At 35.9% G+C, this 12,300-nt stretch overlaps 1 protein-coding gene across 3 annotated transcripts in view; it reads left to right on the forward strand.

The window, feature by feature from the left end:
- The window catches only part of LOC131077288 (3-isopropylmalate dehydratase large subunit, chloroplastic), a 249,189-nt gene that overhangs the window by 87,243 nt on the left and 149,646 nt on the right, over positions 1-12,300 (forward strand). For 2 of the 3 annotated variants that reach the window (XM_059209671.1, XM_059209670.1), the window contains exons 7-10: positions 1,551-1,625; positions 1,852-1,929; positions 2,115-2,210; positions 2,394-2,443. In XM_059209671.1, the coding sequence (XP_059065654.1) occupies positions 1,551-1,625; positions 1,852-1,929; positions 2,115-2,210; positions 2,394-2,443 (299 nt within the window). The remainder of the gene's footprint in view (positions 1-1,550; positions 1,626-1,851; positions 1,930-2,114; positions 2,211-2,393; positions 2,444-12,300) is intronic. The other variant, XM_059209672.1, reaches the window with a different exon arrangement.

Consider the following 12,300-nt stretch of genomic DNA (forward strand, 5'->3'; position numbering starts at 1 on the left):
CATCCATGGCTAGTGCTAAAAGCTGAGAGCTACACTCATTTGGGACTTGGAGAGGAGAGGAACAAGGGAGGAGCAACTATGAGCATCTTGATTAGCTATTTTATTCTATGTTTATATGCTTTCTATTTCATGCTTAATATCTCTCTTGATATGCCTGTTTAGGATAATCTTTTGTTGCTAACACTAATGTTTGTTTCTTGTGCTCTTATGTGTGTTGCCATCAAACAGATTTTCTAATCCTTTTTGTAGAGCATCAGAAAGTGATTATTATTTTTTTTTAATAATTATTAATATCGAAAGAAACTTAGCGATTACTTTTTTATTATTTTTATGTAGCTATCGATACCATATTATTGATATCAATATAATCTTATATCGATAAAAGTCATACTCAGTTTTAAAGAAAATACAAAAAACATTGGTGGAGCTTTCATGGCAGCGCTCAACAAGGGAAGAAATACAAAACTGGTGAAGACGTGAAGTGTGAAAGGCAAAAGGGTTTTTTGATTTTCATTTTGATTTTGGTTTGAGCAAGGAAAAAGAGGGAAAAAGAAGACTATGAAGTGTTTGATTCAATGATTTCAGAATTAGAATCTAGATTCTAATTTATAAATGTTATTATGTTGCTATGATGAATGTTTACTGTGTTACAATGTTATATAAATTTCAGATTTCCCTATATATATATATATATCTGTCCCTTGTCGTCCCCTATTCTGGGAAAAAAAAAACATCCTGGAAACCCGTCCCCTTGTCTTGGAAACTCGGGGTAACATAGGTTAAACTCTATTTTATTAACTCTCGATATCTCTATGCTATGGTAATGCTCTTAAGTTTTAAAAAAAAGTAGTTTGTGTCTATTTTTCAACAATTTTTTATGATTTTTAAAATCCAATTTTTTACCCATTTTTTCAAAAAATCTCATACTTTTGGTTTGCCAATTTTTTCTCCAAACAATTTTTGCTGCTATGATATAAAGCATTGCAATTGCAGAATATGATTTGATAAGCTTTCTAAAATATTGAATTAACCCTACAAAACTCCTTGCCTCAATCACAATGAAATTCTTGGATCACTTCAAAATGGCTTCCACTTTTACTAAATTCCTCACAGTAGTTGGATTGTTGTCTGTTAAGTTTTGATCTTAGTTACTTCATAGACTTAATTTAATATTTGATCTCAGACTTGGACAACTATTTGGTGTATTTGGTGACTTGCCTATGTAATCAGCAATATGAATATAAACAACAAAAAATTATTTTCTACAATTCATGGGTTAAACTCTATTTTACCTGCTCCCTATATCTCTATGCTATGGAAATGCCCTTAATTAAAAAAGAAATATTTTTTCTCTTTTTCTATAATGTTTTATGTTTTTTTTAAATCTGATTTTTTCCCACTTTTTAAAAAAAAACTTATACTTTTGGTTTGCCAATTTTTTCCCCAAACAATTTTTGCTGCTATGATTAAAGGGTCATGCGGTGTACATTGATCTAACTGTTGAAATCTCTAGAGAAAATGTGTGATTGACTGGGGTGTACTAATTGCAGGTACCACCAACATTGAGATTTATTTTGGATGGAGATATCCCACATTACGTGCTTGCAAAGGATCTTATTTTACAGGTAAGCTCCATGTCCTAGTTTTGCTGGCTGTTGACTCTAAATTTGTCTTTTTTCTGTTCTTATTCATTCTTAGTCTGCTATATGCATGCTGTCTTAGGGTTTGCTGAAATTCTTATTTTGGTTTTAAAAATTCATGTATTGGTTCTGTTTAAATGCACTCCAGCGTTAAAATTTTTGCACATTTTTTATTCAATCTTTAACAGCCGTGATACTTTAAGTGTTGCAGATTATTGGTGAAATAACTATATCAGGAGGAACATACCGAGCAATGGAATTTACAGGTTCCGCAGTTGAAAAACTGACGGTTAGTACTCACTAAAATGCTAGCAATTGTATTTTTCTTTTCTCCTGTGAGGGCTTTAATTTATGTGTGTTATGCTGTTCATATGCTTGCTGTCCACATATTTGATATAATGATCACTAGTAAGTTAATCCAAGACATTGAGTTCCTTAATACTATCTACATGCTGCATTTTTGATATATAACAGATGGAAGATAGAATGACATTATGCAACATGGTAATTGAAGCGGGAGGGAAGAATGGTGTTATTGCAGCAGATCAGATAACATTTGATTATCTTGAGGTATTGTACTTGTGAATATCACTTACATATAAAATTTACAAACTCTATCTGATGCACCAAGTTACATTGGATTTAAGCATCTGTATGTAGGTCATTTTTGTATAATCTTCAAGCCCCACAATTTTTGCAAAAGGTCACTTTGGCATATAGAAAAAAGTAATTCAACTGTTCAATTCGATGCAGGGAAAGACAATGTCTAGTTTTGAACCACAGTATAGTGATGAAGCAGCCAGGTACAATGATCAAGTTATTTTATTGCTCAATGTCAATATTAACTCACAATAGTTCTCAGTTTAAGCCTCAACTTGGGCATATTGAATGCAACCTAAGTTTAAGCCTCAACTCAGGCATATTGAATGCAACATCTATAAAGTGAAATATGTTATTTCTATCATGTTTTTCGAACGAGACTTCTGTGATTTATTAGTTGCTTTAATATTAGCAGGAACCTGTCTTCATAGATTTGGAGCAGTTGTTGATCAACTATTGGCATGTGAAAATAATTTTGCACAAGTATTTGAAGATTTATACAATGATTAGTGGACCATTGAATACATATTATGTAAAAACCATCCTCAATTTTTATTTTATTTTTTGACAGTGTGTAAGCTCAACATAACATAAACATATAAGCAATGGTTTCTGTGATGAAGTGCTGATACGTCTGATACAAAATATTGATAAAATCACTTTCCAGACTTGTAAAAAATGCATAATCCCAACACCCAACTGGAAATAACAATAATATATGTTGCCTGGATGAGTAGGATAATCAAATGCTGAACTGGAAACACTCTTTGATGGCTGGTAACAGTTACTGCAGGTCTGATATGAATATTGCGGCATTGATATACCTGGGAAACACTATCGAAAACACCACCAAGCAACACCCAACATGAAGGAAAGCCACCCAACTTGAAATACAGATGATATACCTTGCAGTAAGTGCTGGAATGATTAGTGGCAAGGCTGGAAACCACAATATGAGTGATGTAACAGGTTTGATATGGAAAATGCAGCACTGATGAACTACAGCCAACCAAACACTTTCCAATCCCTCAAGGAACACTTCCCAAGATCGCCAATCAGCATTATACACACCCAACATCTCCAAATAGCAATCAAAACTCAAGGAAATGGGGGCAATTCTGCCCAGAACTTATGCTAAGTATGGATGCAGTGAAAAGGTTGCTGGTTTATTCAGAAAAGCAACAAGTGCTCATATATCTGCACTATACCCTTGGACCATCATGAAAAACATTGGAGAATGATTGGTATGTACCTAAGTTGCCAGTTCGGGTTAAGGCACCGGTTTGTAAAGTTCCTTGACTAAAACTGTTTGCAAATAGATGAATATACCCAAATTTAAACAGAGACGTGTTATACAACACTGCCAGTGGATTATGGACATGCCAATGACTATCTTTTAACAGTATTATTATTCAACATGTGCAGTCTCAAATTAACATTCAGGCTTACTGTTAAACATAGTATTTTCAATTGAGAGAAGAAATGACATTATTCAAATATCAAATGGTTTACTGTTATACCCTGAAACAATTCAAGGTTTTTTTTCGAGATGCACCTGTCAGTCCGCGGAGATTGGTGATGCCAACTTATTGCTGTAGCCTCCCGACAATTCTTCATATGTTCACCGGTCACAGGGTAAAGGTGATATCTACACTGCGTACGTTACAACCCGAACTTCATCCTGCGGAATGCTTGAGGGTTAATACTGGATCGCAGCACCATTATTATTTACTGCGTGCTTACTGCTCTCCCGAATACACTGCGCAATGCTTGTGATTCATTCCGCACAGAAATACCCGCGCACCATATCCCGATATCGGGTTTCAGAGCCACGGAGGGATATGTTCGACAAGCCGACTTCCGCCTGCGTCTAGAGTTCTTATTTCTGTCGTGTACCAAAGGAGGGTGCACTAGACTAAAACTCATGCCGCCACCGTTTGTATTGAACAAGGCTTTAGTTCCGGACTGCGACTCATGCCACCGTTGCAAATGCCAAACACGAATCAATTTTCGAACTGCGTCCAATAGGTCAGCTGACAACTGACGAAAGGAGTTTTGCTTCTGTTCGTATCCTATTTCACAAATGATTCCAATCTGCTTCCCCCTTTGCCGAGACTCTTCCCTGTTAAATCTGTTCCGAGATGGTGGTTCTTCAACTGAATCGAACCAATTCTCTTAACCAACGATTCATATAAACTTTTATTAATTATCTTATATAATTAATATTATAATAGACATTTACTAATTAATTATTTTATATTAGCGAATTGGAACTAATATAAAAGAATTAATATATTAATTTGATTTTAACTTAGAATTTGTTAGGGGATATTACAGGTTTGGATTTGAGAACTCGGTATGTCGGTATGAGAGAATTTTGAGAAGGGTTTGGGTTCGTTTTGGGTTCATTAGTACAAAAACAATAGATATATATAAAGCATGAATTAAGATTAGAATGTCATATAGCATCATATAAGCAACAAAACCAACATAAACTTGTAATCATAGCATCATGATCATACCATCATAGCATCATATACATCAAGTTCAATATCAAAATGATAAATTAATAATATTGAGTTCAAGTATCATTGTTTCAACAATTGGAACTATAGTTTTAATTTTTAAAGTTAAATCATCAAATGGATTCTCTAAATCATCATCATCATCATTCTTATCATTCTCATCCTCGTCATTGACATTGACATTAGATGAACCAATGCCAACGCCACTTGCACTTGCACTATTAGTTTGCCCGCTTTCCGAGTCATCAAACGCAACAAGTTGAGAAGTGAAAGCATCCAAGTCAATATGCTCTGGTTCTATATCCTACATCTTCGACTCCCCTTGCTTGTAGTCATGTTGCTTGTGTGAAAGAAGACACAAGTTGGAATGCACATATACTAAATTCTTCGCTCTTTTTGATTGCAATCTATTGCACTTTACTGAGTGGATGAAAGAGTATGTGCTCCAATTTCTTTCTAATGCGAATTAACTAGCAACTTATGAAGACTAAGTAAACAATTAAAGTTATAAATTTATAAAATTAAAAATTACTAGCAACTTATGAAGAAAAAGTAAACTATAAATAAAACTTGTGATAAAATAGAATTAATTAAATTTGTGATAAAACTTTGATTGCGAGGGGTTGTAGGTTTTGGAAGCATGTGCCATGGAAGTACCACCAACTATGAGCATCCTTCTTGAATCTATGACAAAGAGCATCAACACTTAGACCATTTTTGTTCACAAATTCTATGAACTCATTTGTAATCACGTCTCGGACATCATCTTCAGGGTAGAGTCTAAGGAATGCTGCCTTGTACCTATCAGACACTTCGAAATCTCTCCATGGTGCAAGCCTTCATGGTTGATCAAGAAATTGATTGCTATAATACTTTAGTGTCAAGGAATAGGCAATAAGATGTAAAGGAGTGGTCATCTTATTCCACCTTTCTACAACAATTGTTTGCTCTTGTTTGAAGAATTTCTCCTTAGGGTCTTGCTCTTTTGCATATATAATGCACTTCTTCTGCTTAAACATAGAGTCAATCCCATCATAAACCTCTCGAATACAAGGCCTATCTATGTCAATGTAGCGAATCATGCTAATAATGGGCTCTTTGAAACTAAGGAGATATTTCACAAGATCCCACCATGAGTCATCCAATATCCTTTGCCTAATTCTTGTTGCCCTCTCAGTGCTGCTTTGCTTCCATCTAGTCCAATTTTGGCTAATCACCATATTACAAAGTGCCACTTTAACTTTCACAAGTCATCGCAAGATGATTGTGTTAGATGCAAAACAGGTCTCAACAACCTATAACAAAAATTAAAGCCAAAATGATTAATAAATAAAGACAAACTTTAAAGAAGAATACACATTATATCTTACACAATCAAATTATGAACATTGAAAATAAAAAAGGCAGAAAATGTAAAATTAAATTACTATTTCACTTACCTTCAATAGCTCCAAACTCAAAAAAGTTCTAAAAATCCCTTGAGACATGTTGTGGTTTGTGATGAACATTTGGATGTCCTTAGCCTTTGCATACACCATTGTGACATTGATCAAGGGATGATTTTTGGAATCTTTCCACCCATTTGAAACAATGGATACACTTGTCTCAGCCCACAAATCCCTTATGGGCTTCAATGCATCTTCAACCCCCTTCACCTCTCTTTCCAACAAGGTTCCATGTACCTTCTCATAACCTGGGCCCTTATACCCTCTTGGAGCTTCATTAACACTTTTTAACATCTTTTCCCAATATGGGGAGCAAACAATATTGAAAGCCAATCGATTTTCATATATGCATTTTGCTACATCTTGGTCGGCAGTGTCTCGACTCTCATTTTGAAATGCAGTTTCTAAAGGCCCCTTTGATATTTTGCATGCAATGGGTGCTTCACTTTCAGGCTCAGTTGTGGAAAAAAGGGGTGGTTTTCTACTACAACATTGGGATTAGATGAGGGTTGAATTCCCTTTGTTTTTTCTGTATGGTTTAATTTAATCTATGGGTTTCTCTCTCCTTTGCTTCTTCATGCTCCCTAATATATTTCAACACTGTCTCTTGTGGTATAGGCACACCATTTTTTCTAGGGCATTTTTTGATGCCTCTTCCTAGTATCCACACAAATGGCCTACCACCCAATAATATGAACTATTACGTTCTTTGTCACATCCTTGGCATTTCCAATGGAATCCCCCATCTCCTGGAAGTGGTCATATAATGTCAACATACTTCCATAGGGGAGAATTTGGATCCGACTTCTATTTTGTTTGTTCATTTGTGCCTATGGAGGAAGAGGTAGATGCCATTCTAGTTCCTATGGCAAGAAATTATATGAACACATTCAAAAACAAAAACAAAATAATGAAAAAAGAGGTAAACTAAACACATTCAAGCTTCAAAAATCAATCTTCAACTCCTATTTGATTTTGGAAGCCAAACTTTGCTCAACCTGCAATGAAAAATTTGATGTTTGCAAAACAAATGAGGGAAAATGAACTCAGTTTGTGTTTTAGATGTCACTTTTAGGGTTACATTTGCCTTCTCCAAGTGACAGAATCCAAAAAAAATTGTCTTTTTGGGCAGTTGGACACCTAGGTTCGCCCAGGATGAAATGACCCACTTGGGCATGGACCATGGCTGGATTGATAGGCAAAATGGATTGGGATCCGGACCCGGACCGGAACGGACCGATATCGACACCCTTACCCTATGAACCCTACAACTTAGGTCTATACATAACACCATCAAATACAAGTGGAGTCTTAAATCTGCATCGATTTCCCTTTAAGCTCACACACCTAGCTCATTGAAGTACAACTAGCAAAGGCTACATGTACGGTTGGTCATTTGTACTCTCCATATCCTCCATGGGTTTGGCTTGCAATGTTAGTCATAAGGTGCTGAAAATAGTAGACCTAAACTTCTTATCAAACCCTCATGCAAGGTGCTGTTGGACTGCCAGGTACAGATATGACCTAGTAGGGAAATATCTCTTCAAATTGCCTACAAACTCATCAACTAATCTTCATAATCACCTAAAAACCTTTGAAAAGAAATGCTAAATCATACCCAAAAACTCGCAACTTAGAGCATTGCAAAAATCTTTATGATAGAAAGCAAAACTAAAACTTCAATCTCCAACAATGGTAATTCTTGAAATGAAGCCATACTGGGTCTAGCTAGGGATTATTTTTCAAATCTGAAACCAAAAATCTAAAGAGAGGTTTTGTCCTCAAAAGATTCAGGAAGAACTCGCAAGTTCAATTTGATAGCATAACCGAGTTACAACATTAGAGAAGACAATGGTTGAGAAAGAGAGCCAGTTGGCGGAGGAGGACAAACAATTGTAGAGAGGACCACCCAACTTGGTGAAAAGGACCAAGTAGAGAGGGATAGTAAGTAATTGGAGAAGGAATAGGAGCTCGAGAATACCAAGAAGCATTTGATGGAGACTCCCTATATGGTGAAGGCAACCTGAGAGTGAGAGTTGGTGACCAAATCAACGCCTTAAACGACTTCAGCAACAACACTCAGGCTTCCACCCCTATGTCCTCCATACACCCAATGATGTTTTCTCACTTCTTTCAATAGATATTCTCTTCAATTTTGTTGTGTCCAGCTCCCAGTTTTGTCTCTATTGTCTATGTTGATGTGTTTTTTTATGCACTATCGAACACAGAATAAAGTATTGAATATTGTATCCTCTCTTGAACAAAGACCTCTCTAGTGCTGAGTGCTAGGATCACTTGAGACGACTCCAAGGTTCACAATGTCAGGTCTTGACGTGTTGGATAGCTTCAATGGTTTGATGTGTTTGCTGCTCCTCAAAGGGACTTACGTAATTATTCTTCAAAGAGATGAAACCTCTATAATCACAGGGAATGTTGTTCTTACGAATGATATTGCAATGAGGTTCTTCCTACTACTACTAATGATCTCTTTATAAAAAAGTGTAAAAGTGGATGAAGGTTTTAGGAATGCCAAACTAACACTAGGAATAAAAGAATAATGGACAATTTTAAGTGATGCTCAACTAAGCTTTGCTTTAACATGCAAAGAACATCTCCACAAAGCTAGTGTGATCTTCTAGGAATAGCTACTAATTTTCAAATCACCACTACAAACATAGATACCATCAAGATGAAGCATATCAATGAGAAGTAGTAATTGAAGTTAAGCTTGGCTAAAATGAGTTCAGTCAACTATGCAAGATACTTCAGCATCAATGAAATATTAGTATGAACAATGAGAGTTTCACTATCAATCATACACATGAATCTTTCATTCATCTAAATACTTAAGCAAATTCTATTCTATCTTTTCTTTTTTGTCTTTTTAGATATTAAGTTCTCTCATAAAATGATGAAGAAACAAGCAAATGCTCCAAAACACAATAATTCACCAACACTTCAATGATTTTATTATTTTTGGCAGCATCATAGCAACAATTTTTCAAAACTCTTCTAATCAATCCTTTACAAATGAAATGAGTGGAGCTTATATAGTGCTCTCAAATACAATGAATGGCCAAGATTGAGTCAAAATCAAGGGCCAATATCTTGCCACCTAAACCCTAATTAGGGTTTGTTACAACAAAATACATAACTATTGCAAATTATTTAATATTAGCCAATGGGAATGCAACATCCATTTGGCACAAACTTTGAGGGAAAATCCTCCAATGAGAAAAAAGACGCCACATGGGATCATAACAAACTTTCTTCTAGAAGCTTGTTTCCCTTATCCTTTTCTTTTTTTTGTGAATTCAATGAATTTGGACATTGTAATTTCAATCTCTGTTATTGGAGTAGCAGGTATGTTCTTCAACTGATCTTCCATGAAGCTCACCTCGTCTAAGGCAGAAGCAAAGGTTTTCTCCCATCCTGGCTTGAAATCTTTAGTCTTGCCAGCAAGTACCATGAATGAGTGTATGTCTTCTAGCTGTTTCTCTGAAGGTGATCCAACTATCCCAAAGGATATGACTTTTACTCTCTCAATAAGCTGATTGGCATCTATATTGATTCCTTCATTCATCTCTTTCTTAAGTATAATTTCAGCTACTTCCACGATTTTATCGTGTATCACATTTATTGCATTGTCTACTTGAGTGCAACCATTGCTGATTTTTTTGAAGATGACCTTCTTAATCTGGAGCAAATTATACCAATGCTGAAAATCATGTGATTGTCCTTCTCTCAACACTCCTCTGTTCACCAAAGTTTGTTTAGGTAAATTCTTCAATGCTTGCAGTCTTGGCATAGTGTAATCTTTGGTGAAAGTGAAAACATGATAAGCTGCCATGAGGGTTTGGGTTCTATCAAGAACACTTGAAACGTTATCAAATATCCTTACTAGCTCTTTCACCAATGCATTCGCCTTTTTGAAAGACTTATCTATCCAATTCTCCATCAGATGAGTTGAAGTCCTCATCTTTTCTAAACTAGCAACTGAATTTGGAGGAAGCAACGGTGGGGGTGTGCTTGACGGATCATGTTACCTTATCGGTTCTTTGAACTGTTGTAGGTAGTTTCTCAATGCATTCACTTTTTTCTCGAGCTTCTTGTTTTTCTCTACTTTGAGCTTCAACATATCATGAACTATTTTCACGATGTCATTCAAGTCTTCCATTGCCTGCTCAGTGGTGGGAGGACCTAAGTCAATAGTCTCCAAGACATACTCCTCTGTTGTGATCTCGCCTTCAGGCTTGTCTACCCTTGGAGTGGCAATTTGTATCACTCGAGATCTTGTACTATCCTTTGTAATCTTGGATATCTTAGTGGGAGCTTTATTTAGGAAGCTGTCTAAATCATCTATAGGATGTTCTTCCACCACTACGAATTCCTTTGCCAATCTCTCCTTAAGCCATTTTGGAATAGCGAATCTATCTTCTCCCACTTGCACCTCCTTGAGTTGTTTATCTTCTCGGGGTGGAGAGGTTACTTCTTTATCTTCATTCTCTATATCCACATATTCATCTTCACCTGCTTTGCTATTATCTTGCTCATGTGGTACTGAATTGTCTTGTACTTGAGATTGTTTCCCTTTGATTGTCTTTTCACATTTGTTATTTTGGATTGTAGACTCCATGGATTCATTCACGCCATGATCTATGCTTCCCTTGGGTGGCTAACTCTCTTTGTTGGTTGCTTGATTCATCTCTACTTCATGTATGGAAGTACTAGTAGAAGGACGATTTGAATTTGATTTATGCCTCATGTGATGATCCTTCCTTATGACTTCCTTTCCTCTTTGAGTCTCTAGAATGAGCTGATTGGGTGGCACTTCCACTCATGCTCATGCTTTCTATTTCTTCATCTGATGAGTCTGACTCTCCCATCAAATCAAATGCCAACTATGCATTTTGGTTCTTCAACTTCTGAGTTTGGATGTCTACCCATTGTCATGTGTATGCTGAGACTGGTTTCATCAAGTCCTTTAAATCAGTGATCTCAACATCAATCCAATTGACCTCTACCTTCTTGTCTTTCTCTTGTTCATATACAGACTGGAAGCGTTTTACTGTTTACACTATCTTGTGCTTGATTTGGAATATTGAAAATTTTACACATCCTAACGATGTCAATTGGTAGCCTTGAATACATTTTCCTCCTTATCTCTAAATCATCTTGGGCGTTCATCCAATAGTCTTCCAATTGTAGCTTATACTTATGCCTTCTTCCATTAGCTCTTCTCATGTTGCCGTAAGGATGTAATGTCCCCTTTCTAGCACATGTTGTATGAGGTTGTTAGCCTATTTCTCCATGGTAATATAGGCTAACCAAGACACAAAAGGGATCTTGGAGGAATTTCACCTAGGCATTTTCAGTTGCAAGTCATCCTAAGGTGATTTGAGGCAGTTTTGGGCACACTTACTATTGATAGTAAGTCATTCTGGACATGGCTGGACATCTAGTGGCGGTGACATGTCGATGGTAATTATTTAAAATCGACATGAAGATTTATTTATCATTGATGTGATTTATTGTGTGTTAGTAAAGTTATTTTAGAAAGTTAAATTTAATTATTTAACTTTATTAATGCATAGTCTATAGTTGTGGGAAATATTGAAATAAAAGAGTTCCCTTTTTATTTTATAATACATTGGAGACATTAAAAAAGTGTTTGGGGACTTATGTTGAAGGAAAATAATGTTACATGGCATGAGAAATATTAAAGAAAAAACAATCGCGGCCAAAAAACAATCACGAGAAAATAGGGGCGAAAAAGCAAAAATCCTGAAATTATAGGAAAGAGCAAAAAGGGTGATTTTGTTTATCCCACATTGACAAGAGGAGTGAATGATCTCTTAGAAAAGGGTTATAGAAGAGATTGAAGAGTCCTCTTTTAGCATGCTTGGGTTTATTATTTTTTCTCTTGGAGAATTTGGGAACTTCATGCTTTCAGTTTCGTGCCCTAGAACAGAAACCCTTGGGTCTTGTTGCATTGGATGAAATTCCAGTTCGTCGATAGAGTGGATTCATTTCAGAATTCACCATTGCTTGTAATTGTTCATTCAATAGAAGTTTGGCTGGGGATTCAAT

This window comes from Cryptomeria japonica, chromosome 8 (assembly GCF_030272615.1).
Source record: "Cryptomeria japonica chromosome 8, Sugi_1.0, whole genome shotgun sequence".
Classification (NCBI taxonomy): Eukaryota; Viridiplantae; Streptophyta; class Pinopsida; order Cupressales; family Cupressaceae; genus Cryptomeria; species Cryptomeria japonica.